The 25743-nt window shown below is 38.2% G+C and overlaps 9 protein-coding genes and 2 non-coding genes across 11 annotated transcripts; 6 read left to right on the plus strand and 5 right to left on the minus strand.

Annotated features, from left to right (window-relative positions):
* Window positions 1-13: 13 nt before the first annotated feature.
* Window positions 14-1509, minus strand: C47F8.3 (Hexosyltransferase; the record flags this gene model as incomplete). Its single annotated transcript, NM_060712.1, has 7 exons — window positions 14-127; window positions 174-263; window positions 310-436; window positions 482-681; window positions 900-1261; window positions 1317-1394; window positions 1443-1509. 7 exons carry the CDS (start codon window positions 1507-1509, stop codon window positions 14-16), a joined length of 1038 nt encoding a protein of 345 aa, NP_493113.1.
* A 632-nt stretch (window positions 1510-2141) lies between these two features.
* glct-4 (Galactosylgalactosylxylosylprotein 3-beta-glucuronosyltransferase) lies at window positions 2142-3556 on the minus strand (the record flags this gene model as incomplete). Its single annotated transcript, NM_060713.2, has 5 exons — window positions 2142-2243; window positions 2298-2554; window positions 2903-3231; window positions 3291-3407; window positions 3456-3556. The coding sequence occupies 5 exons, from the start codon at window positions 3554-3556 to the stop codon at window positions 2142-2144; spliced, it is 906 nt and encodes a 301-aa protein (NP_493114.2).
* Window positions 3557-4170: 614 nt separating this feature from the next.
* Window positions 4171-5675, plus strand: C47F8.6 (Hexosyltransferase; the record flags this gene model as incomplete). Its single annotated transcript, NM_060714.1, has 7 exons — window positions 4171-4225; window positions 4272-4370; window positions 4425-4786; window positions 4969-5168; window positions 5213-5339; window positions 5399-5488; window positions 5535-5675. 7 exons carry the CDS (start codon window positions 4171-4173, stop codon window positions 5673-5675), a joined length of 1074 nt encoding a protein of 357 aa, NP_493115.1.
* A 1082-nt stretch (window positions 5676-6757) lies between these two features.
* C47F8.5 (Hexosyltransferase) lies at window positions 6758-8883 on the plus strand (the record flags this gene model as incomplete). The annotated part of the gene is made up of 7 exons (NM_060715.2): window positions 6758-6836; window positions 6900-7004; window positions 7052-7413; window positions 8169-8368; window positions 8423-8549; window positions 8595-8684; window positions 8740-8883. 7 exons carry the CDS (start codon window positions 6758-6760, stop codon window positions 8881-8883), a joined length of 1107 nt encoding a protein of 368 aa, NP_493116.2.
* A 695-nt stretch (window positions 8884-9578) lies between these two features.
* C47F8.9 lies at window positions 9579-9765 on the minus strand. The gene has a single exon (NR_000141.1). It is a non-coding gene; the product is annotated as a small nuclear RNA C47F8.9 (small nuclear RNA).
* On the plus strand, window positions 9616-9766 carry C47F8.10. Its single transcript, NR_050642.1, has one exon. It is a non-coding gene; the product is annotated as an Unclassified non-coding RNA C47F8.10 (non-coding RNA).
* A 1397-nt stretch (window positions 9767-11163) lies between these two features.
* C47F8.7 (uncharacterized protein) lies at window positions 11164-11846 on the minus strand. The gene is made up of 3 exons (NM_060716.4): window positions 11678-11846; window positions 11535-11627; window positions 11164-11491 (listed from the first exon to the last, which is right to left on the minus strand). Exons 1-3 carry the CDS (start codon window positions 11829-11831, stop codon window positions 11271-11273), a joined length of 468 nt encoding a protein of 155 aa, NP_493117.1. The 5' UTR covers window positions 11832-11846; the 3' UTR covers window positions 11164-11270.
* A 956-nt stretch (window positions 11847-12802) lies between these two features.
* Window positions 12803-14315, minus strand: nhr-81 (Nuclear receptor domain-containing protein; the record flags this gene model as incomplete). Its single annotated transcript, NM_060717.5, has 8 exons — window positions 12803-12974; window positions 13023-13097; window positions 13162-13363; window positions 13414-13640; window positions 13689-13864; window positions 13915-13989; window positions 14037-14102; window positions 14147-14315. 8 exons carry the CDS (start codon window positions 14313-14315, stop codon window positions 12921-12923), a joined length of 1044 nt encoding a protein of 347 aa, NP_493118.2. The 3' UTR covers window positions 12803-12920.
* Window positions 14316-15905: 1590 nt separating this feature from the next.
* nhr-165 (Nuclear receptor domain-containing protein) lies at window positions 15906-18275 on the plus strand (the record flags this gene model as incomplete). Its single annotated transcript, NM_060718.3, has 7 exons — window positions 15906-15921; window positions 15968-16195; window positions 17085-17171; window positions 17217-17392; window positions 17435-17661; window positions 17837-18038; window positions 18082-18275. 7 exons carry the CDS (start codon window positions 15906-15908, stop codon window positions 18232-18234), a joined length of 1089 nt encoding a protein of 362 aa, NP_493119.2. The 3' UTR covers window positions 18235-18275.
* A 1580-nt stretch (window positions 18276-19855) lies between these two features.
* On the plus strand, window positions 19856-21426 carry C47F8.1 (F-box domain-containing protein). Its single transcript, NM_060719.6, has 3 exons — window positions 19856-20039; window positions 20547-21170; window positions 21216-21426. The coding sequence occupies exons 1-3, from the start codon at window positions 19963-19965 to the stop codon at window positions 21358-21360; spliced, it is 846 nt and encodes a 281-aa protein (NP_493120.1). The 5' UTR covers window positions 19856-19962; the 3' UTR covers window positions 21361-21426.
* A 1362-nt stretch (window positions 21427-22788) lies between these two features.
* Window positions 22789-24060, plus strand: glct-1 (Galactosylgalactosylxylosylprotein 3-beta-glucuronosyltransferase; the record flags this gene model as incomplete). Its single annotated transcript, NM_060720.2, has 5 exons — window positions 22789-22871; window positions 22921-23013; window positions 23124-23452; window positions 23504-23760; window positions 23971-24060. The coding sequence occupies 5 exons, from the start codon at window positions 22789-22791 to the stop codon at window positions 24058-24060; spliced, it is 852 nt and encodes a 283-aa protein (NP_493121.2).
* Window positions 24061-25743: the final 1683 nt, after the last annotated feature.

Here is a 25743-nt window from a genome sequence, read left to right on the forward strand (position 1 = left end):
ACTATAAATTATCTCAAAAATGCCAAAACGAAGTTCCTTCCGACAACTTCTTCGTAAAAATGCTTTTATATTCACTATCGTTCTTAGTTTGAACATGCCATGCAAGAACATCCTGCCCTTCGGTGATCTGAAAAAAACCTAATTTCAAATCAGTTATCTTTCCTATAATTCACATCATTTCTGTGCCGAAAAACATTCGGAAGACTATATCTCCTGATTCCGAGCTTCTGAGCAATGATCCCAGTTATCAACGCATCTTCGACCTGCAACTTATTTTGCAGAAAAAAGTCTGCGTGAACACAAGCTTACAGTCATAAATTGCTGATGATTTGCATTATCAAGAATCAAACTGGCAGCATCTTTAGTCACTAAATAGATCGGACCCATCACATAAACTGGATAAACTGTGCAGTTGTAGGCAGTCTCCGGTACGTACCTTGATCAATCTTATTATATGAAACAAATAAATTTAAGCTCAAACCATGGTTCAGTTTTATTCCGAAGAACCAACTCCTCGGCAGTTGATAAATGTCCGTAGATGCTAAGAGTATTCGAGTTAACAAAATTTCGATCTAACATCGGAAGGAGCTGATCCGGAAAGAACATCACATCATCATCGATTTTTCCGATAATCTTGAATTGAGAGGCCTTGCTGGTTCCATAAAGAAGCAGGGCTAGAGTCTGAAGTCAGAAAACTGTCTGGAACAGAACTCCTTATAGCAACCTAGAGTGTCTTAGAGAGGCCTGGACCGACTTTGAACAACCTAGACCAACCTAGTCCGACCTAGAGCGGCCTAGAACGACATAAACATCCTAGAGCGATCTATTGCGACGTAGAGCAACCTATGGCTAAATAATGCTCCTGTACTGACATAGAACGACCTAGAGCGACTACATACCTTAAACGGCAAGTTATCATAAGTATCCTCTAGATCCACCACAACCATATCTCCATGAATCTCCGCTTCTTCCAAAACCAACTTTTTCAGGTTCTGGTCTCCTGGCACCAATCCAACAAAGAACAGAGCATGCATCCTCCCGCTCTTCATCATTTCACTATTCTCCTTATTCATCCAAGTGCTCCTCAAAACGTTCCGTCTTGCAAAGTTCTTAGTTTTTGACACAACAAGCATAAGAATGTCATGCTTCCAGGTGACATTTTTCATTTTTGGAAGGTAAATCCATTTTTGGGATTTATGAATGTTGGCAAACGATACTATAAAGCTGGAGCCGAAATCTATATTTCGTGGAGATAATGTGCCTGAAATTCAAAAAAAAAATGTATTTAGAAGTGAGTTTAATTTCCAAAAACTTACTAATATTCCAGCCACTTTGAACACAATGCTCTTCGAGGACAAAACTGCTTTTTGGATTTGGTTGCAATTTCCAGAACACTGAAAATCAAATGAAAACTTTGTCTTAAATTAAAAGTTGAAACCTACAGAAAACCACAATAAGACAAATAACAGAGTTTTTCCAAAACTGGACACGTCTACAAAATCTGATCATTTTGAATTAAAAATGAAAGAAGCGCATGACAATTGCCACCCTTTTCCGTGTTAGATAGCACATCGCGTCGCATTTTGGAATTGTATGAAAGATATGAATCTTTGGGATAGCTGGATTTTCTGGATTTCTCGTCATGGAATGTACTTGGACTTGCACTCCCTACTTTTTTTTAACGGCTGGTAGTTCTCTCGGTTGTTAGGAGATTTGTCAAAAAGTGTTTAACGGCAAAAAATAAAGACAAACATTTTGCACGTATTTTGTAGTTGACAATTTTTTTTTCGACAAAACTTAAGATACTCGAGATATAACCAGGGGTGAGCATTTGTCGGCTATCGCCGACCCGCAATCGCCGAATTCCCGTTGGATTTCGGCGATCGGCGATCGCCGATTGCCGACAAATTCATCCTGTATGGTCAGCAAACCACACAGGCCGCGTTCAAGCCACAGACGGCCAGCAAAAGGGCTGGGAAGCTTCCATAGGGATTTTGGCATTTCCTGCTTGGTTTTGTTTGCCAGATTGTGAGTGATAATAACCCAAATACAGTAAATAAAAAAAGATTTATAAAATATTAGACCTCCTGATTAGAATAAATAAATAACATTTATTTAAAATTTATTACAAAAAATTGATTTCAATACTCCACAAAATAGCCCAACGAATCAATTGGCTGGTCGGTTTGCTCAATCTCTGGGGGACTAGTTTTGGTGTGCCATACCATGATATCTCGGACCTTCTGAAAGAATGTAAATTTTTTTTTAAATTTAAATATCAATGTTTGCCCTCAAACCGTTGCATCATAGCCAAATGGCTCAATATCTTCCATTTTCAACCCCATATCCTCCAGCAGACATGTCTCCGGAGCGCCCTCTCCTCGTTTGCAGTCTGTTCCGAATACTGCGTCGGAGTTTAGGATTAGTTTCAGGTTGATTGCAAAGCCTGCCATGTCTACGGCGAATCGTCGGCTGAGAGCCCATCTAACGTTGAAGGCGGTCACTTTTTGGTTGACGACTTTTGGAGCTTCCACAACGACTCCTCCGACTAGGCCTGAAATTTTAGGGGGTTCTGGGATTGAGGTGAAGCTGTGAGTGTAATCTACAAAATTTTAGAGACGCTAAGGTACCTGAGCAGTGACCTGATTAGGCCTGGCGTCTGCCTCACAATTTCAGGCCGGTATTCATCAAGAGTGGGCAAGCGTTGGGCAAAATTTTGTCTTTTTTTTTTAGCTAAGACTAGTTTTGGCCTGAGCTTGGAATAAGCCTTCAATCTACATACTGACAGGTTTTGCTAGAGGAGATAAACAGAGTTTGTTTTGACTTCCTTCGCTAGAAAAGACTGTCAGAAGCCACATTTGGCAACTTTTTACCTACCCCTGAGATGGCTCAAGTAACTTACCAACAGCCCAAACTCCCAAAGTATTCACATTCCTTATATAATCAGTGAATAACCTCACATCATACGCATTATCATCGTCTGCAAAGTACACAACTGCGCCGTTTCTCTGCTTTCCCAGGATCTTCGCCGACGACGATCGAATGTATCTCAACGCCATCGTTCGCTGATACCAACCACGCGATGGGTACCCTTTTGCAGTCTTGTGAGCCATGTAGGTATACGATAAGTTAGTTCTCTCGAGCATCTGTCGAACTTCTGGGACGATACCATAACCGTCTTCTACCACAAGCCAGTGAAGGTTTTCCACGTGAGCTAGGGTGTTGGCTAGGCTGGAAATATCAGGTTTCGGCTGCTTCAGGTAACTTGAAACTAGGTCTGAAAAACTTACCGGGTCATGTCAGGAATTCTAGTGATCCGTTTATAAGTTGGTGTGACAACAATGACCATCCGATTTGGAGAATTTGAAATTGAAGTTGGCTTTGTCGCAAAACTTGCAGCATCTTTTCTGATAATCGAAAAAAACCCTTGAGAAAATATAAGAAGCATAACTTACGAATCCAAATAAAGCTTGACCAGGATTAACACAAAAAATAGCACCAAAAGCAGAACCTGTAGGTTATAGCTTCGCTGTCTTTGATTGGGACAAAGCTTCATCTGGAATTAAGAGAAAATGTAGGCAAATTGAAGGTACAGAAAATGTGGTGGGAGGTGATTTTTATCGAAGGCTTGAGATGGGGAATTCAAGATACGCAAAAAAAAGACAACGGGTTCTTGTTCAGAAAATTGCTGGGAAAAGTTCATTGAAATTGACTAACGTTTACATTTCTTCTATCAGAATATGCTCTGTTACAGCGTATATCTCGGTTTTCTTTGGTGTTTTCAAAAAATTAACAACTAACAAAATACGGGCAAAATATTTTTCTACATTTTGCTAGTTAAGTATTTTTTGATAAAATTTACGACAGGCGAGGTATAAGCCTACAAAAAACCTGAGCTGCTGAAATTTAGCAATATGCAATTTATCCTAACAAAGAAAATACGGTTTCAAATTTTTTTGAACAAAAATTGGCTAGTGCATGCCAGCTTTTCCCAGCCAACTCTCAACCTGAATAGATACCCATCTTCTCGCCTGTTCCGTGAAGAAAAATGATGTTTATCTCCAGCTTGATCCTGGCTATTGAAGCCCGAAGTCGCTCATAATCGTGCAGATCAAAGAACCGTACATTTTTGTTTTCCAAGCTGCCAGCTACACAAAGCTTTTCTCCCGAATGCCTCGATTCAATCGTCTCTCTGTATTATTGCCAATTTTAATATTTACATTTTGTAAGTTGTAAGCTGCACAGTTCACCGATTACATAGAGGTTTTCAGGGTTTCTATGTCTAAAAAGTTCTGAAAAAGTTGAAGAACCTTCACTGCTAGCCGACGAAGCTCCCAAGCAAAACTGCACAAAAAATGGGTGGCTGGGAGGTTTGTGGCTTTATTTTAATTCAGTGATAATTTTAAAAAGAAATACATGTTTAGGCTCAACCGCCCCCGAAACTCAAGACTTTGGCTCGGAATTCATGATTTCGTTCGCAAATATTCAGAAGAACTACACCTGGCTCTACCTTCCCACAATCGAGGAGACATCCAAAGAAACGGATATTCTAATGATAGTCGCCTCGAGGACAGATAGCTATGCCCGGAGGAATATCATGCGGCAGACCTGGATGAATAAGTCCAACAGTGAGATTGTAGCGAATGGGAGGATGAAATCATTGTTCCTGGTGGGACTAGCGCCTGCTGACTATAAAGTGAAGAAGATGGTCATGCAGGAGGCTAAACTCTATGGGGATATAATTATAGTTGATATGGATGACACTTATGAAGAGCTGATCTATAAGGTAGGAAACGACCAAAATTTGGCACCCCAACCAATATCATCCTCCGACTTCTCATGGGTTCCGCGCTTCATTATGTTTAGCTATGCGGCTGTTAAACACAGAGGGGCGCGGAACCCGTGAGGTGTCGGCGGATGATATTGGCCGGGGGCCCGATTAAGAAAAAAACGTTTTTTATGTTTCAGTCCCTGATGATATTTCTCTTCGGAGTCAGCAAAGCTCCACAATACAAAATAATCGGGAAAATCGACGAGGACATCATGTTCTTCCCGGATAAGCTTATGGCTCTCTACGAGCAAGGTATCATAGATTCCACCCCAGTGAGCCTTTACGGACTAGTTATCCCAGCCGGGCGGGACATATTCCGTGATAAGACCAATCGGTGGTAAGTACCAAACTTTTAGGCCATAAATTCACTTTAAGCTTTAGGTATGTCCCTGAATCTGCCTACTCTTGCTCTCAATACCCTGCTTATCTTTCTGGCATGTACTATATGGCTACGCGGGAGGCTGCTCAGATGCTCTTAAAGTCAACTAAGCACCGAGATTTTATTCAGGTAATTTTTTTAATTTTTAATCTTTATTGCATCAAACTTCAATAAAACAGTTTTTTCAGGTAGAAGACGTTTTGCTCACAGGAATTCTTGCGGAAGATCTGGGAATCCCGATAAGGGACATGCCGAAGCTCTACAAATTCCCACATGACGTGAGCAGAAGCTGAAATTCTGAAAATCAGTAATTTAAACATTCAGATAAAGAAAAACGACAACAAGGACATTATTGCATGGCACAACTACAAGAATAATATCCCATACTTGAACTTTTTCATGAAAGGATTGGCCAGATATCGATCTGAGAAGGGTTTGACGAGGACTTCGACGACTTCTGGATAGGATGGAAAATAATTTTGATAGTTTTTGATAGGATATCTGCAAAAAATATGTAAAATAAAAATTATAAAATGATCGGTTTGAATTTATTTTATGTATTGTAAGATCCCGATTACTCTCCTTCAGTTGGAGCTTTCAGTGCCTGCTGATCGTTTGATGCTTCAGCCGCAGATTCGAGACTCAACCTTGATCCTGGTTTTGACTTCTGATCCTAGCCTGGTTCAGCCTGAATTCTGATCCTAACCTGATTTAGCTTGAATCCTGAGCCTAACCAGATTCAGTCTGAATTCTTATCATAGCCTGAGTCTGCCTGAATTCTGATCCTAGTCTAATTTAGCCTGAATCCTAATCCTAGCCGCAGCCAGCCTGAATCCAGTCGGATGCAACTGAGTGTGATCCATGAGCCGATGTTTCTAGCCTCCTTTCTACTTCAGGCTGATCTTTCAGGCCCGATTTTTTGAATGACTTGCCATTCCACTCTAACCTTTTAGTACAAAACTTCAGCCAGTTTTTTCTGATCCTTCCCCGAGATCCATACATATTTATCAAGTTGCAGCTCAATCTTTCAGTAATATCTTCAATTCGTGCAAATGGAAAAGCTTGATTCTTCAATCTGAAAGATTTTCTGCGGCTGTTGGTGTACTTTTATCTCCGACAATGATCTATGCCAGTCTCAGGCGAGTTACTGAAAATCGACAAGACTTTGAAGCTTCTGATCTCCTGAAATAGTCAACATTTACTCACATGATAGTCAGCATTTCCACGTGACTCTACTTTAGTTTCAGACATCTTAAATTTCAAAATATTTCAGATATATAGCTGTTCTTACAAGAGTTTTTCTCCCGACAAGTATAAATAAAAACTTCTCCCGAGATTCCCCAGCTTCTCCACTCATTTTTCTGATCGAAATACTCCACTTGGTAGGCTTCTGCGCTGCAGTGGCACTTACCCGGCGGCGAAATCCTTATCGCAACCTGCTTCCCCTTCATGTTCCATACTCAAAAGATCCGAATCTCCCACCTTCAAGAACGATTTTTTCCGAAAATTAGCGTGCTTCAGCTTTCGGGTATCGATTTTTCAGACATATGCATTTTTCGAATTTATTTCAAATATTTCTCTGGGCTCGCGTCGCCGTAATTGCGTCGTTTTTTATTACTTTTTTGTGTGAGTTTATCCGATTTTTTTTTCTTTTGATAAAATAATTTTATTTAATTTTCTTTTTTTTAGTGTTATGGAATTACCGAAATGTTCAAAATTCTTCACAATATCATGCAAATTCAAAAGGAAAATTTGTTTTCGAAGAAAATTGCACGAGGAGCGGGTGGAATTTAAGCAAGCTTCATTGATTATTTTTTCAAAATTGAAACTAAAATTTGCAGATACAACTGCGGAGCGGACCATGGACTACGGCACCAGCTTCATCATATCCTTCGCAGACATTCAAAAAACCTACAAATGGCTCTACCTACCTGAAACCGACATCGTCTTGCGGAGCCCTGACATTCTCATGATGGTCGCCTCGAGGACTGATAGTTTTGCCAGGAGGAATGTTTTGAGGAAGACTTGGATGAATAAGAATTATAGTGAAATTGTGAGGGATGGACGGATGAAGGCGCTATTTTTGGTTGGTATGGTGTCGGAGGACTATCGAGTCAGGAGGATTGTGATGGAAGAGGCAAAGTTGTATGGGGATATGGTGGTCATTGATTTGGAGGATACTTATGATGATTTGCCGTTTAAGGTAAGGCACGTGGTGCCAGGATGTCCCATCACGGTTTGATCTACAAAAAATGCGGGAATTTATGGCTCAAAAAATGTGATGTCAGCACGTTCTTAATCATACAAAATCAATTGAAAACTCTGTGTCTCTTCTCGCGCATTTTTTGTAGATCAACGTAGATCAAGCCGGAATGACACCCTCTTGCACCACGTGATAAGGGTTAAGAAAAGGCCTTTTTGAAAAATTCATTGCCGAAATTGTTTCAGTTTTTTTTAAATAAAAATCAGTGATCTAATCTTGTTTTCATATTTTTTGCAATCATGGAAACAATATGGGAAGTTTTCAAAAAAAAAATCAGAAATTTTTTAATGCAAAATTTTTTTAAAACATTTTTTCCGGAATTTCGGCAAACATTTGACAGGGTTTTATAATTTGTTTTGAAATGTGGAAAAGATCAATATAACTACAATTAATCATTTCCCAAGTTTCAGAAACTTTTTGTTCTGAGAATTTTTGAAAGCTTGCTCAAAAAAACTTGCTCACAAAAATCAGATTTTTTCAAAAAATTATTTTTAATGCCCCAAATATATGGAAATTACAGTTCCCAAGTTGTGTCATAACAGTTTTTCCCTTTTCAAAATCAGTAGACAAAAAAAATATAAAAAATAGAGAATTAGAGCTACATACACTTGATTCTCCGCCATGACGTATCTCTACCCAAAATCAGTTTTTCGGAGATTTTTCGGAAGCCGATACCTTACCTGATAAATTTTCAGTCCCTCTCCCTGCTGCTCTACGCAGTGAGCAAGGCTCCAGAGTTCAAAGTTATTGGGAAAATCGATGAAGATGTCATGTTCTTCCCCGACAAGCTAATCCCATTGCTCGATGGAAAAGTTATCGATCCGGATGCCGCGGCCTTCTACGGGCAGCTCCTGAAAGAGGGGGAACCCGTTATTAAGAAAAAGGATGCTCACTGGTAACAATTATATTTTTCTATTATAGAAAAAAACTAGGCCAACAAATTTTCTAGGTACGTACCCGATTACGCGTACAACTGCACAGGATACCCAGCATACGTCGCCGGCCCATTCTACCTGGCTACTAGGAAAGCCGCCAAGCTGGTGCTGAAATTCACAAAGTTTCAGAATTTTATGACGGTACTGTCTAGCGTAAAGTTCAATAACTCCTATTGAAAATTTCAGGTTGAGGACTCCCTTATCACCGGAATTCTAGCCAATGACCTAGGGATACCGAGGAAAAATTTGGAGCATGTGTACAGGCATGATTATGATGTAAGTGATAGTTTTAATGAAACATTACCCAGAAAAAATAATTCAATTTATTCAGATCCAAGATAACGAGGGGAAGGAGATTTTGGCGTGGCATTCCTTTAAAAATAATATTCCATATCGAAATTTTTTTGTGAAGCGAGTTGCAAGGCATCGCTACGAGCAGAATTTGTCCAATATGCTTTTGGAGATTAATCGCTAAATAAAGTTTTTTTTGTAAAATGAGCATTTTTGAATAAAAAATTTCAGTAGAATTTGACGTCGGAGATAGCTCATGGTCACGATTTCTAGTCCTGCCTCCCTCTAGGTTCACTCAGGCTTGGCTTGGAGCAATCCACGACTGGATTACACAGTTCCCGGGCCAGAAACAAAATCCAAGTGCGATCTTCAATTTCAATATTGAAATGAGATTTAAAAATGAAATAGATAAGCTCAATTTCACCAGTCCATATTTACCAGTATCTGTACAAAAATACATTTTAAAGATTTTCCATACATTCCTGGCTGCTTGACTTAAACTTTTGATCTTTTCCCGTCCGAAATGTGTCCTCTAATTCCGTTTGCAAAATAGGATGCAAACGAAAGATAAGTATGGCTGATAAGACGCGGAGAACAGTGAGTTTGGGTGCCGCAAGACAGAAAATGATCAAGCTATACAGAATTTTACAAGCCTCGAAATAGTCTCAATATGCTTTGGCCTGGACTACCTCGGAGTATCAATAAAGTACCTGTTGATGCAGAAAAATGAATTAGCGGGGAAATGTGTTAAATAGGACATTTCAAATCCATTTTAAACTTTACAAATGTTTGTATCTTGTCAATATGGAATATTTCGGTCAAAACCTCCACAACGTATCAACCAGATTATTTAAATTAGGTTATTTTGTCCCCTCGGGGACTGGGCCGAGCCCGGCAGCAGTGCAACGCCAGGACGACCCTTGGGAAGTCGGAGCAAGCCCCGAGTCTTCCCTAGGTTCCAAAAATCATATAACCTTTATTACACTCATTCGAGTGTATACCGTAGGTTAATACGATAAGAACAGATACTACACTTTGATCTTAGCTAATAAGCCGAAGAAGCGATACTGCATGGAGGAGATGGCAGGGGTAGTGGGGAGCTGTGTACAGACAAATCAGGGGCGCGCGTGGAGCACATAAGTGCATGTAAGACATGGTGCATTAACTCTGCAAATCGCAGGCACGGCATTCAGTTGATTGAACATACCAGTGCTGTGCGGCTCTTGAAAAAAGTCGGCTCTCGGCGCGCGCCAAGAGCCGAGTTCCATCATTCTATTCGGCTCTCGGCTTGCGCCGAAAGCCAAGTTCAAAATTTTTTCGGCTCTCAGCGCAAGCCGTCTGCTTTAAACACAAATTATTCCAGAATAACACGCCTGGAGAATTACAGATGAGCCCTTTGAATTAAAAAAAATATTTTTTGAAGAACTGAGATAATTTTTTGAACTTCTCCCGTCATTCGGCCCCCAACTTCGGCAAAAGTACTTGAAAAAAGAGATTAAATTGGTAGATAATTGTCGCTGGGAGAGAAGTACGGTGCGTGTTTGAGAGGAATTTGGTGACACTGTTCAAGCTACACATATTTATGTATTGTTGGGAATAGCTGGAAAATTTTAAGAATTTGTCAGTAGCAGTGGCCGAGTTTTATTGTTTAAATGTCTCCGGGTTCGATGGGTTCCGGAGCGTTTTTAGGTTTTGTGGCATTTTGTAAAGTTTTTGTGATAAAAATATTAACCAACAAAATGTCGAGCGGTTTAGGAAAATAGGTAATTCTTAAAGTTAATTTGAAGATTAAAGGTTCTTGAAGATTGTCAGACTACGTTTTCAGTTTTAGACCTCCCCCCCCCCCCCGTTGGACAGTGTTATTGAATTCCTCTTGCCTCTTGCCGAAAATGGGACAGCTGACAGGTGAAGATCAAACGTTTACTTCAAGCATCAGTTACCCTTGAAGCCCTAGCCTTAAAATTTCCAGCTGAAATTGTTTTGCAAACGCGCTTTCGCACCAAAAATCCTAACAATCCACCTTTTTGGAGAAGGATCCCAGGAAAAAAAAACCTAATCAATATAACTTTTAAACTAATCCTGTCGTACAGCCCGAGTTTGGTTGAGTAGATACTTCAGCGAAGAGCCACTAAATATACATGACTCTGTTGAATGTGCTACAAAAAATGCTCAGTTCAAATTATTCTTGACAAAAAATTTAGGCAGATACAAAAATTATTTGCCATCTAGTTCCTGGTTATGTATACACAAATTAATTCTTCCGAATTCAGAAAATCGAAAATGGAGAATATTGCAGAGATATTAATCAATTGAGGCCAATACCGCGCGTAATTTTGTACGCACTTCCCTCACACATTGAATTGTACGGACATGCGATAGTCCTTAAGATTAGGCTGCAGGTTCGGGAAGAGGTACAGAACGGGGGTCTTACAGGACTTGCGGCCCCGAGAAAAATGGGAAAATCTTGAGTTTTTATAATTTTTTAATCAAAATAGAAACAAAAAAACAAACAAGACAATTTAAAAAATCATTTTTATGCAACATGACTGTTCATCATCAATATTTCTACTTTTACAGCATTTCGTCATTCAGGAAAATTTCGGAAAAGTGGAAACGGATAGTTTTGCAAATGACGACAAGCTGAAAGACAGTTCTTCTTGAGTGCTTGGGAATCTCGGCAATTTCGATGAATTCCCCATAACCCTCACGCAGGGCTTGTTTGACGAGACGCGTAATATTTTTTTCAGACGTGTGCTCAGGAAGAACTGAAGTGACGGCACTTGTAGCAACCTCTGAATTTAATATTTGAAGATTTTAACCAAGTACTCGACATACTTTCCGGAAGATTATTCATATCGTCATCGCTGAATGGAGTTTCCGATTCGTAATAAGATTTTATAGTAAACGTTTCGTAGATTGGTGCGTCGCCTGAAAGAATACAATGAACTGACATACTGTTACCTTCTGAATGTTCTAACTTTTGTTGGAAACTGCGAGAATAACTTTGTTCGAAGCTTTGCATTTCAGATAGTCGTCAGCGGTTTTATTAACAAATCCAGGACAACGGGGTTGACATTGGACGTGCCAAACTGCAATTGAAATGAGCAAAAAAAGTGTAGCTGGAGGGAGCATTGGTTGGACGGTGCTGAAACAGAGCAGTGTTCTGCTTCTTGATATAATGATTGTATTATAGATTTATTGCTACTATATATGCCATCAACCTACGTGAATACGTGTATTTTTTAATCGGAGCTAATTTTTCAGAAAAAAACGCATAAAACCTAAATTTTTATAGATTCTCAACAACAATCAATCGGCGAAAAACGAAGGGAGAAAAGTTATAGAATCTGCCAATGTGGGAGATTGTCATATTTGATACAATAGCTCCTTTTTCCTCTGTCTTCGTTATCAGTACCTCTCGGGATACATGTAACATTCTGGCATTTATCAGTTGGACGGAGTGTTTATATGATGTACATATGTACGATGTTTTGTATAAAAAGGTTCAGATAAAATTATAATTAAAATTATTTATTGAAGCAGTAAAAATTCTGAAGAAAGTGTGGAATTAGCTTGAAAAAATTACAGTTTCACCACCCTAATTTAATTTTTTGAGTTTAATTTTTTCAGCGCTTGAAAGCAACAATTGTATAATTATATTAATTGTTGAAACTGTGAATATTAAAAAAAGCTATACAATTTTAATAGATTGCATTAATATTTTGGGCTTGATTTCAAGCAATTTATAGTACAAAAAATAAAATTTTTATTGATCAACTGGTGCATTTCAGCTTCATTAAAAAATTGTCAATTTTTCCTAATTAAAAAAATTAATTCTATACAATTTCACTACATTGCTTTAATGTTTTCACACATTATTCAATATAATACATATTTTTCCTTTACATTCAAATAAACGTATTAAATAATAACAATATTATCGTTTAACTAAGTTCCTTCGAATTCGCAAAAATCTATAAAAGTTTGTATTGAGAAATTTCCCGCTTGAAAACCGACCAACCAGCGGAGTGGGGCGTGACCTTTGCGATTTTCAATGCACAATGTTTAAGATTTTTATCTATTGGATTTTAAGTGACAATATTTTTATTAATTGAATTATATTATTGTAATACAAATAATCATGAATAAAAATGTGAATAATTCTTCACACCTGAATATTCTTATTGTGAAAATCAATAAGAAAAAAAAAAGTTTTAGAGATCATAGGGGCATTCCAATTTGGTAGTAGAGCCGGACCATTTCGTGGTAGGTGTTCTGAAAGAGCCAAGTGTTTGAGAAACTTTCAAAAACTATAATTCTTACCTGAACAGTTACGATTTGCAATGTGATGTCACCAATTCGAATGGCAATTTCCATATCGGCAAGTTCAGTGCAGTTCTGGAAAATTGGGAAATTACAACTTTTCTTATAGTTAACACAATTTTTGATGCTTGATACCAACCTCATAATAATTCCTCAGAGCGCCAGTGACACCTTCATAATGCTCATGAGCAATGATTTTCTGAGCAAAAGACGTCTCGTAGAATCTGAGCTTCCAGATACACAATGCCTTGAAAGCTGCGAACTCGTAGATGTTCAGGTTGAGATGAGCCAGAGAGGATCCCAGAGTTGATTTGACTTCTTGGATGAAGCGGGATAGTCGGCTGAAACCTCTAACTGTTTCAAAATACATAATTCAGAAACAGAAACTTACTCATCAGTATCAGTGTGGCTATCACCTTTTGCGCTTTCCAAAACGGAATCGATGAGCACCGAGTCAACCCAGATGTTTGAGAACCTGTAGTATCTCAGCAGAGCCTCCACATCTTCCTTCTCAAGCATGTCAACTCCAGGGCATCGCAGGCATTCCTCCATTGATGGGCCACTTTGACGAGCGGTGATTAACATCAGGTCGCTGATGGTCTTTATTTGAAGGGTGTTCTGAAAATAAACTCTTTTTTTTAATTCCAAAGGTTCATAGTTTTTTACTTTTTCACAGCCTCTCCGCTTCTCGGCCATCATTTTCTTTACTTCCTTCACATAATACTGCAGTAAATCATCATGGTACATCTTTAAGATTTTGCTATACTCTGGATCATCAGATTCCTCGTCGGTTTTTGAAGATGATGACTGGCCACCTTCAGAGGTGGCAGGTGACATACTATCTGAAAATGCAGAATTTTTTGAAGAGCTCCAAATTGAAATAGAAACGCACCTCTGACCAGGTTTTGCTGATTGCTAGCCGCGTCGGGAAAACGCAGATAGATGTTGTTCTTTTGCTTCCGAATTACTGAAATATTAAGTTTTATTCTGGAATTTGAATCTTTAAGAACTCACGCTCCAGCTTCATCCCGGCCTTCAAGCAGCTCGCATATCTGCATGCTCTGCAGAAGAACTTCCTATCTAAAATTGCATCATAAATTGGAATTTTAAAAAGTCTTACTTACCAAAAGAAATAGTGCATCTATTCTCTGCAGTACATAAATACTGCATTCCAATGGATCTTCGGAAGAATGCAGCGCAAGCCGTGCAGGAAATAATACCAAAGTGACGGCGGGTGGTTTCAGTATTGTGGCATACTTGGCAAGGTCCTCGATTCTTGGAAATCAAACCCATTTTGAATTTTGTGTGATGCAAAAATCAATCCAGCATAAATTTATACCTGTGCGAAATAGAAATGAGGCCAGTTCCACGCTCCTCCTTGATTCAATGTGCAGATTCGTAGCGGAGAATGGCGTGGCGTGTCACTGCGAAGGTGTTTGGTCCTTGTCGGAGATGTTATCCTGTGCACTTTTATAAATGTAGTATGGATCTAGAATAGAGGGGTAGTTCACGAAAAAAATTGAAAAATCCGTGATTGAGCGGTCACAGTCCCTGCCCATCAGAAAGGCTCCACCTGACTCTCAGATCCGTAGTACACATCAAGGCTTTGCGGCATTTTCTCGGCAAATGCACAAAAATGGCTCATTTCAACGCGATAATCCAAGTTTTTGTAATCTAAAATTGATATATAAATGTAGAAAATGTAAGGCTGTTCTATCAGAAAACAACATTTATTCTTGTTGAAAAGCTTGAAAAATACCTCAAATATTGCCTGAAAGTTGCCTTTTGCCGAAAAAGTATAGTTAAAAGTTTTGCGGCAAACGGCAACTTTCGGGCACTATTCGAGGTTTTTTTCAAGCTTTTCATCATGAATTAATATTATTTTCTGATAGAACAACCCGTTTTCTACATTTCTATCCAATTTTAAATTAAAAAGTTTGGATTGCCATGTTGAAATAAGCCTGTTTTTCTTTTGTTTTTTTTTGTTTTTCCTAAAAATGCAGCAAAGTCCTGGTGCACAGCGCTTCGGGAAATTTAATCAATTAAGTTTATAGCAGAATGAGACATTAAACGGTTTAACTGCATATGCAAAGCTCAAAGAGTTGAAATTTCTGTAAGCACCCATCGTATACCTCCTCAATAGTTCACAAAACGAATCAAGCCGGCATGTCTTAAGATTTGTAAAATTTTCAGTCAAGCTCAACTAGTACTACTAGTTGTCACTTCCAAACTTCAGCTTTTCCTTATCTATCTTCACTTTTCCCATCTTTCAGTTCTGCATTGAAGCTTGATCATCAAACCGACAGAATGAAAATCCACCCATTGTCCGTCAATGTATAGGGGGAATACGTGCAAAATCGGCCTCAATTGATGAATATCTTTGCATTTGTATCTCACTATTCTATTCCTTGAGCTTAAACCATCTACCAAATTGAAATTTTCAGCAGTAGGAGCCGGGGTCCTAGCACACGACTTACCCAATTTTTGAAAAGAGAACAGGTTGCTCCAAACACTGTGCAAAAGAAGCCACACAATTGCTAGAATTGCTACTGGAAAATATGTGGAGTTAGGACAGTTTAAGCCAATTCTTGAAATCTTTATTATTTGCAAATTGTTACTCTGAAATTTTTATTTTAAAATAAAACACCTCAAATGTAACCTGGAAGCTTTAAATTACAACTACGTGGCTTCAAATCTAATGATAAAATAGAGCTGAAACTACTAGAAGAGCCATGATCAGGAAGTGCCTTGGAACCAAAGTACACTAAAAATTGTACCCCGATAATATCTTTCCATCTCCGAAAAGTCCCCCCGCGTACCAAAATAGGTCACTTTTGTCTTGGAAAGGTTTGCCTCCCATTATTTCATTCACCGATTCTCCCCATGTCCAGGTCGGAATGTGAGTTTTGAACCATTCGATTTCACAAAATACCATCAAATTCCAGTTCCAAACAGCAAATGCCTTATTTGTGGCTCAATTTGCACTGCAAAATTCCATTTCGGTGGGCTCTCCTGCAACGCGTGTGCCTCGTTCTTCCGAAGAACTGTGTCGCTGAACATTCGATACTTGTGCAAGAATTCCAACAACTGCATCACTTCCCCGGGACAGCGGACGTTCTGCAAGGCATGTCGATATGAGAGTTGTGTGGATAAAGCTGGAATGAAAAGAGATTGTGAGTTTTCATTAGGATTCAGAGCAAGTGTGATATAAAAGAACCATAAGAAAAATTCGCTTAAAGAAGGAGTATCGTCAATGGGGAAATTGTTTTAAAATGTTGTATTTGTACTTAAAATTCCAATTATTGCAAAAGAAAAACGGAAAAAATCCGTTAACATTTAGCATTTTAAGTCGAAGTAATCTTTAAGATTTAACTAGAGAAATCCTAGGACGATCATTCAAATTTTAATTTGTTTTGATATTGTATTTTGAGAAAATACTTAATACAATTCCTTTTTTCCAGTTTTTTTTTTAACTTTTAACTTTTTGAGAAACAAATCAAAAATCAATATTTCGTTTACAAATATGGCCTAGAAATTGCGTGGTGGCCTAGGATTCATTTGCGCGCGAAATTCAAATTCAGCCACTTTCAGCCACTTTCGTTGATTTCAGCGGCTTAATGCTCAATGTTAACGGATTTTTCCCGTTTTTATTTTGCAATAATTGAAAGTTTGAATACAAATACTACATTTTAAAAAGTTTGAATTGCCGTGCAGAGTTTCAATTCACTAGGACAGGTAAAGCTCGATTTCCCAAAAGCGGCATGGGAGGCAGAAAATCTGCGGACCACGCGGATGATTCTAAATTCAATATTCTCTGCTTGTGAGTATTTTAAGCCAAAAAATTACAAACCGGAAACACTTCAAAACGGTGAAAATTCGGCTGAGCGCCGACCCGAACGGCGGCCTAGCAGTTCACAGTTCACATTTTCAACTGGTTTTAACTATCTTAATTTGCGCGCAAAATTAGAATTGAGCTTTAAATGTGATTCCCCGCACTAAAGGTTTTCATCAAGTTATTTTCTCATCATACTTTTGCATGGAAAAACATAGTTCACTTTACAGTTGTTCAACAGAGAAGAAGCACCAACGCCACCCCAAAATATATACTAAACTCCACATCTGGCAGTAGTAATAGAGAAGTTGTCAGAGGTTTGTCGAGCACCTCTAGAACTATATCAACTACTTTTTTTACAGGTTTTATCACTGATTCGAATTCTCATCTGGTCACCCAAACTGACCATTTAAGAAATATCGACAACAATGAGCACTGTAAAGATATGAAAAAGTACAGCGATTTGCTGGAAATTAGTCATATGAACTTGTTGAGGTTCTATGTGAAGCAAGTGGAGCCGGAGAAGAAGGAACTTAAGGTGAGCACTTTGAGCAACCTTCTAGCAGTCCTCTTATTTCAGAATATTCTTCAAATAAAATCAATAAACGATCTAATGATCACTTGTGCATACGACAATGGCTCTGCGATGGAGTCTTGTGTCCACTGCCCTGGAACCGGTAAATTGAGCCAGGAAGATGTACGGCTCTTGCAGAAATCCTTTCAATTTGCACATACTTGGCTGGATTCTACGTGGCAGTACTCAATAGCAACTGACATTGATGAGAGTGAAGTTTCTGGAGAAAGCGAGTAAGTAATTACTTTTAAAAAAATGTGCAAAAATGCGCCAAAATGTGCATAAAATGTGCAAAAAATGTGCAAAAAATATGTGCGAAAATGTGCAAAAAATGTGCGAAAATGTGCAAAAAATGTGCAAAAATGTGCAAAAAATGTGCGAAAACTTTTTTTTCAACTTTTTTTTTAGAAATCTCAGTCAATTCATATCCCATATCAAGTCAACTCTTGGAGCTTGCCTAGCAAATTTGAAGCTGGATGTCTACGAGTTTGCAGCCTTTAAGTCATTTTGCGTCTGGAGCATTGGAGCTCAGGGGGCAACGGAATCAATGAAAGTTGTTGCTCAAGAGCACTATGAAGCAGTAGCTTCTGCGTTGAAAATGTATTACAAGGTGAGGAAGCTTTAATGAATAATATGTAGGCGACCTTCTTTAGACCTTCACCTCAATGAGTGATAGTGAAATCGCAACGCGAATAGAGGAAATTTCGTTTGGAAGGTCGTCAGATGTGCAGATGATCTACGATGAGACTATAAAGCTGTACAACAAAATTGGCATTCCAAAATCTTTATTTTTTGAAGGAAACTAGAATAGTTATGGAAAATTGTCAATAAATTATTGTTGAATTTATTTAAAAATTAAAAACATATTAATTCTTGTTGGGCAGGGTTGAAAGTGTTTTCAAATTATGTCAAAAATAGTCCAATTTGGACTGAAAAACGGACTAAACCGAGCTTAATACTGTTTCTGTCTAATCTGAGGCATTGTGCTGAAGTAAGCATCTCCCTTGCGTTTCAGACTACATTATTATGTGCAGTTTGTAGTAAACTTTTAAAATTCGTTCTTCGGAAAGAAGTAACAAAGAATCTGAAAAATAACATATATTTGGAAGTTTAAAATGTTCTTTTGTACTTTTCCGTGTTTGGCCTTGCACTTAGCAAGAGTATGCAAAAACAAAGATGCGTTACACGGGTTAATGTACATTTGGAGGTGGAGCTAGATGGTCAGTGATCATGCTAATCAAATTATGCATTTTTTCTAAATTTTAAACTTTTTTCAAAACTCTATTGACGCCTATTTCTTAAGATAAAAAACGTATTTTTCCTCTTAATCACCTTTTTGACTTTGCTTTTTAGGCCCGAAAAAAGCCGATTTTTTACCAAATTTTGCAATTAGACACTCTAAGCATTTCTCTACAAGAGTAATTAGTTTTGGAAAAAAACACTTTTTCCAGCTAAATCTCAAATTTTTATTACTTTTATAAAAAATTTCAAAACGGCTCACATGAAATTTGGTAGTTTTGGACCGTGTTTTGGATCTAAAAAGCAAGAATTCCAATTTCGTCAATTTACTTTTCACAACAGTTGGTTCATAATTTATAATTTTTCAGGAATTTCTACTTTCAACACGAACAAATTTGTACTCAGATTTTTCTTACAGGAATTTCAAAACAAAGTCCACTGTGGAATCATGTTGTTTACTGGTTTTTGGCGCCTTTAGATATGCATCGGGCCTATTTCTTGAACATTGGTGTACAAAAATAAAGTATGATTCAGTGCAAAAATGAATAAAAGGGATTGACCACTGAATTTGTTCTGAAGTGAGGAAAGTTTCAAACTAAGATTCTGACCCATATCAGTTGGGCGTACTGTATATCTAATTCCAGAATTTCAAAATTAGCATTCTTCTAAAAAATGTCTGAACTTTCCGTGACCCTGGGCTTGTATCCTTACTATAAATTCTGACTATAAACTATAAACTTGTGAATTTCGATGTCAGATCAAAACACAATCAAAAAGTGTTTTTCTTCAATTGTAACTTAGACATTCTTATTTTTTATAGACTTATAATACTGAATATGAAGATATAAGCTGAATTTTGGTAGCCACACATTTAAAAAATGTGAAAAATCAAATCAAAAAAATGTACACTTCTCCTATGAAAACCTTAACTAAAAATGTAAACTTGATCTCTTACTTGATTATTTTTGGAAATTGAAAAATAAGTTAGTATAATTGAAATAAATTAGTGTGATGAGTAACATTTGAGTTATAAGCTATTCATTTTTAAAAATATCACTTAGAATATAATGGCATTTTGGCAATATATGACGGATAATTAGCCGGCGACAAAAGGCAACAGGCCTTTTTGCCTACATGTTTTTGTCGGGCCCAAGTCTTTGTTGCAAGACCCAACCCTTCCATTTGGCTGCCATATTATTGATTGGGTGTTTCAAACGCGCTCTGTATGTTTTAGTCGATATCTTTGTTACCAACAACCCATTTTCTCTTTATTCTTGTTATCATTTTACTGCAAAATGTCGTCCTTCCAACTCCAGCAACTCCCATCTTTGCCAATAAAAGAAGTTTTCAAGAGTCTTGGCGTATGTGATCTGTGAGTTTTTTTTTTCATTAAAAAATTTTTTTTTTGCTTCTTGAAATCGACATCTTACCTATGAAAATAAAAAAAAAAAAACAAGAAAAATTAGGCATCGATAGGCACCTAAAAACTGAAATTTGGTACAAAACTAGATTAGCACAGGGTGCATCGGTTTTTTTTTGAGCCGAGACCTTTTTCAAAATTTTATTCTTTTTACGTGGAAAAGTTTAATCGGAAATGTTCGTAAAACTGAAAATATTAAAAATCACTTTGTTTTGGACATTCAACAAAAGCGGGCGTTAATTCACGTTTCTGTAAAGCGAGACTCTTAGTCTCGGCCTCGCCCAAAATATGTTCACTGAGCTCTGGCAGATTTGTTAACTTTTGAGATATTAAAATTTTCAACTATGAATTTTTAGAAAAATCGATTACAAACTTTATTTTTTTTAAAGTTATCACCTTTTTAGCAACCTCTAAACTATCGTAGTTGTCCAAAAATTTTTTATCTCATTTTTTTTTCAGACTGAACCTGTGTAGGTCCTCAAACAAATCTCGCCGTCTCGTGAAAAAGAGCCTCAAGGACATCACGTTCACATTGAAAATTGTGGCAGAAGAGAAACACTACAAAATATGGCTCAAAGAAGACTTCTCGAAGCATAAAGCTAGAATACGGGCGGAAAATTCAAATGGAACATCTCTTTTCAAGAATATTAGATGGTTAATGCACACGTTTTGGGTTGAGACAGTTTATCTAGACTGCACTAATGTGGAGGAAGGTGATGTAGTGAAGGTAGTGGAGTACCTGAAAAAGGAGAAACCTTATTATCTGAAATTATACTTTGAATGCCCAATGATCTCTGACTCTCTTTGGCAGTTAATGTTGAATTGTGAAGCTGACGTATTGATAATTAGTGTCGACCGGGAAGTTAAGGTCACATTTGACAATGTGCCTTTGCTATTCAACTGCGAATGTATCATTTTGCACGGGGTAAAGTTCTCCGAAAAAGGGATGAACTTGCTCTTCAAAACCTGGCAATCGAGTAAAGAACGTACACTTCAATGTGTTTCATTGACCCGGAAATTAGGACCATTTTGGAAAAAGCAGGCCAATGAGAAGGTTGTGCTGAAAGGGATCGATGTTGAGTCGTAAGTCATGCCATTTATATTAATTCGAATTAAAAAAAATTTCAGAGTGGAGAAAAAACGAATTTTCAAAGTAAAAAAGGACGGTATTAAGAAATCCACGACCTATAATCTTGTGAAGAATGACGGAGAGCTGGCGACACTGAAATTTGATAAACAGGAAATTTGTTTTCACACGGAAAACGACCGTTAATAATCTAATTAAACTTGTTGCTACTTTCTGTTTTTCTCTATATAAATATGATATTAAACTGTAGTATCGCTGTTGTTTTGAAAAAATTGAGTTTTTGTCTTCTGAAAGGATGGTGGGTTTGAGTTAGTAGTGTGATAGTGTTGGGATATTGTAGCAGTACTGTTAGATTACTGTAGTTTTAGAAAAAATTGAGTGTTTTTTCTTTTAAAGGGATTGTGAGCTCCGGATATTGTGGTAGTGGATACTGTGCTATAGGGTACTGTAGGAACGTTGTAGGGTTACTGTAATTTCAGAAAATTGAGATTTCGGATATTGAAAATTTTAGAAGCTTCTGGGAACGTTAGAGGGCCTTCTTGGAAAATTTGAGATTAAAAAGAACAGTTATCTTTTTTTGAAAAACATCTGAAAATTTATCATTTACTGAAGAAATACTGATAAAAATTATAATTTCTGCTGAAAACCTTCGGCGTCACCGTAATCGCCAGAGCTCATCGTAGTGTTCGTTCAGAAAATATCAATGCAAAAATTATAGCCTCGCCGTTTCTGAAAACGAGTTCACAGAGGACATTGGAAATGCCGGAAGCCTAGAGTACAGTAATTCAAATTTTTAACGGTAAACTTAAATTTCGTTTAAAGCGCTAGACAATGCCACATCAAATTAATGAAGTTTTCAGACAATACTTACAATACTTCGATAACATTAGTTCATAAAATGAAAGTTGAAATCTGAACAGACCTGCTTCAGAATAGCCAATTGGAGTCTCACAATGGATTAGAACAAAAATGAAATTGATTCGGAACTCAGATTAGGCAAGGACACGAGGTCTCCGTCTTGTATATTTCAAAAGTGGCACAACATATGCGATAAGATGGAACCGGGTGCCTAAGATCGTCCAAGATCAGTCGATCTTTAGACCCGGTTTCGAGGTTCTTGTGTGTTGAACGATAGGTGCCTGGCAATCAGAAATCACGGTTTTTGTGCTTGCTTTGGAGGAGCTAGGATTTCAATAGAAGGCCGCCAGCAATCTAGTGCCCACTGGGCTTACTGAGCATAACTGGAAAGTATGGATGATTGGCTATTGTTTCCCTGTTCCGGCGTGGCCTAAACTAAACCCCAGTGGGAGCACCAGCAGGGTGCATAGTGATTGAGAAACGGGCCCGATCCAGCCCAGCATCCGAAAACGGATCCTTGCTTAGATCCTGGTACACCGGTCGCTTTTAAGTCCAAAAACTGCTGTTGATCTCAAAATTTCAAAATCTCAAGATCCCAAGATCCAGTTCTGAAAATCTCGTTTCTTGTTATTTTTCAAAATCCCCCAGCCTTCAGTATCTTGCCAAAGATCGAGTGTTGATTTTGTGGACCCCCTCCCCCCGCACTCTATATAAACCATGTTCTCCTGCTTCTGAAATTAGCAGCCTAAATTCAAGATGAAAAAATATCAAACCCTTGGAATTCGCGTTTTCTTTCTGGCTATGTTTCTGTTTATTGTATCAAAAATTGTGGCGGAATTGTGAGTTTTTTGTTGGCCAGCGATTGGATTTTGAGTGATGAGTTTTCAGGGAGCAAGTTGGAGGATTTGAGGTGGAAGATCGAACGATTATTGTAATTACACCAACTTACCGGAGGATCAATCGAATGCCTGATATTACACGGTACTCAGGAACAAAAGAACGATCATAATTATAACTTTAAAGTATATTTTGGCAGTCGATATTTTTTGACAGAATTTTTAGCTTCTGAGTAAGATCACTGTAGCTTTCAGACTCTCCAATACTCTCTCCCACGTGAAAAACCTGCATTGGATTGTAATAGAAGACGGCGTGTCGACTGTGCCAGCGGTCCGAGCGGTCTTGGAGCGGACCGGCTTGTCCTATACCTACATGGCACATAAAACTGCTCAGGGATACCCGGCAAAAGGATGGTATCAGAGAACGATGGCTCTGAAGTTCATTAGAGAGAATACGTCGCGGATTTTGAACACTGATCTCAGGGAAGGAGTGGTATATTTTGCGGATGATGATAACTCGTATGATTTGAGATTGTTCAATGATTTTATTAGAAATGTTCGAAAGCTCGGGGTTTGGGCTGTGGGTAAGCAAGCTGCTAGTCAAAACACAGACCATTCATTTTTTGTGTATTTAGGATTTGCGGGTGGCGCTGCAGTAGAAGCTCCAAAAGTTGTGGACAAGAAGGTGACGTCATTCGACGCTCTTTGGGTCTCCAAACGATTATTCGCGGTGGATATGGCTGGATTTGCAGTTAATCTGAAGTGGATCCTAAGAACCAATGCAGTATTTGGGAAAACATGCAATCGAGGAGATGGGGCTCCAGAGACATGTCTATTAGAAGATCTTGGATTTGATTTAGAAGATATCGAACCATTTGGTTATGAAAAGCAGGTCAGTAATTTCAAAGTGTTGCTCCTGGAGCACCTGACAAAAACGTGAGACTGGAGCGCATTCTAGAAATCTAGTCGTGTCTTGGCCAAGCTCCAGGAGCAGCAATTTGCTCTTTCTGTCCGTGATGCTCTATTTAAATGCATCTCTATGTAAAATTTCAGTCTTACACTTTCTTGCAGTCCTGCATTGCTCTATAATTCAATTTTCCAGAACAATCGGGAAATTCTCGTTTGGCATACAAGAACAAGCTACCCAAAGTTGCAAGGCACCGACACTTTTGGATATTTCGTGGAAAATTGAATAATTTTTTAATCGTTAGTTATGAAAAATAAACAGTTTCAGAATTTTCATAGCTTAATCATGCATTATAATTAATCAAAGTAATAAAGCTTTATTTTGGAATTAGTTACATCAGCTGACATCTGACAGGTCTGTTTTTTACTAGAACTTCTAAATTACCTATATCTTTAAAACTAGGTGTTTCTATGAAACAAACTACTTAAAGCTGTGAGTCGTTATGTATATCTTGTCAAAAACCGACCCGTCAGATGTCTGCTGGTGTAACTTTTTTGCGGGAGAGAGTTGTATAACTGACATTGACATAATGATAGAAAAGTAACCCGCACGACTTTATTAGTTGAAAATACTTTGCTAACTTTCATGGTTTTAGAGTTATAAATTTTATAACAACATGAGAAAATTACCGCAAAACCAGTAACTAATTAACTGATTGGATAAAAAAAGCCACCAGCAAATCATTCCAAGAAAGCATCAAAAATCCTCACTTGAGTCTGATGTATCGGTTTCTTGACTTACGGCTATCGCGGTTTCAATCTAAAATCGTATTTCTCACGCAGCTGTCGAATCAAACAACAAACCTTTTCTGTAATTTTGGAAAATTGCTCTAATTCCATGCATTATATTTGAAAAGCTGGAAATAAAATTTTCACTCGGAGGACTTAACAAAGAACTGAAAAAAGAAACTCATACCGGATTTTAAAAAAGTTGGACCTCAAAAATGTATGTTAAAAAATGTAGGTTTATGCAGTGTAGTATTTGTCATTTGATAATTTTGATATTTCAAATAAGGTACAAGGTAAAACTGAAATACAATACAAACGTTATTTATGGTATAAATTATTTTTAAAATTAGACAAGTTTTACTACTAAATAGGTGCTTAACCACATCTGATAGTGATATGTAAAAGTTTGAATTTTTTCGTAAGTTCTCTAAATACTATCCTTCGAAGTAATTTGCGGCTGATCTTATTGACCCGCCCTTATTTTCTCAAAAGTCGTAGATATTAGCTTTGGGCTTCCGGAACTGAACTATATGTGAGGCATGCGAGGTGTCAGGTACGCCGAATCAACACTACGCTACCTACAATTGTCCAGAAACAAAGACGTGGAATTTTAGAACAACTGCAAAAAGTCCAGCTGCGCCCTGTCCGAGCTTTTGCAGCGACTTTCCAATAGATCAAAAATCCTCCGTCACGCTTTTTCTTCAAAAGTCTTTCGGTTTATGGAACTGAACTACGTGACGGGTCAAATTCGCAGCGGGAATGGATGGAAAGAATTGATCTCAGAACGATCGGGTTCAGTACTAGACTACATACACTGCAATGAGGAACGCTTTACTTTTGTTATTTGCAGGTTATCAAAATGTGCTAGTCGAGGCGGAAATGCGGAAGTCTAGCGGCGGATCTTAGCGCCTCGGACGGCTGTAGGCTTTCCATGTAGGTGCCAAAACACCTGTCCACTTCCCCCCGTCTCCGCCTCACCCCGTGAGCCGAGCCTTCTGTGCGGCGGAAACCCCGTAAGGTGTTGGCCACTGCGGTAGAACCACATTTTGTCAGAGTGCAGAAGTGAGGCCAGGAGGCCAGCGTGAGGCGGGCAGGTTTGAGACAGGCACCAGGCCGGGAAACCGGGCCTGCTTCTCATGGAAGTCGTAGACGGTGGGCCATCCTCGGTTAAATGGGCCGC

The sequence above is a fragment of the Caenorhabditis elegans genome, chromosome I (assembly GCF_000002985.6).
Source record: "Caenorhabditis elegans chromosome I".
NCBI classification, from domain to species: domain Eukaryota; kingdom Metazoa; phylum Nematoda; class Chromadorea; order Rhabditida; family Rhabditidae; genus Caenorhabditis; species Caenorhabditis elegans.

Bases quoted from the DNA above. Each gene is read 5' to 3' on its own strand.
- C47F8.1 (NM_060719.6), top strand. From the start codon at position 19,963: ATGTCGTCCTTCCAACTCCAGCAACTCCCATCTTTGCCAATAAAAGAA. The intron at 20,040-20,546 runs GTGAGTTTTTTT...TTTTTTTTTCAG, and splicing joins AGTCTTGGCGTATGTGATCT to ACTGAACCTGTGTAGGTCCT. The intron at 21,171-21,215 runs GTAAGTCATGCC...AAAAAATTTCAG, and splicing joins AAAGGGATCGATGTTGAGTC to AGTGGAGAAAAAACGAATTT.
- C47F8.7 (NM_060716.4), bottom strand. From the start codon at position 11,831: ATGCTCCCTCCAGCTACACTTTTTTTGCTCATTTCAATTGCAGTTTGG. The intron at 11,628-11,677 runs GTTAGAACATTC...GTATTCTTTCAG, and splicing joins TCTCGCAGTTTCCAACAAAA to GCGACGCACCAATCTACGAA. The intron at 11,492-11,534 runs GTATGTCGAGTA...TATTAAATTCAG, and splicing joins TATGAATAATCTTCCGGAAA to AGGTTGCTACAAGTGCCGTC.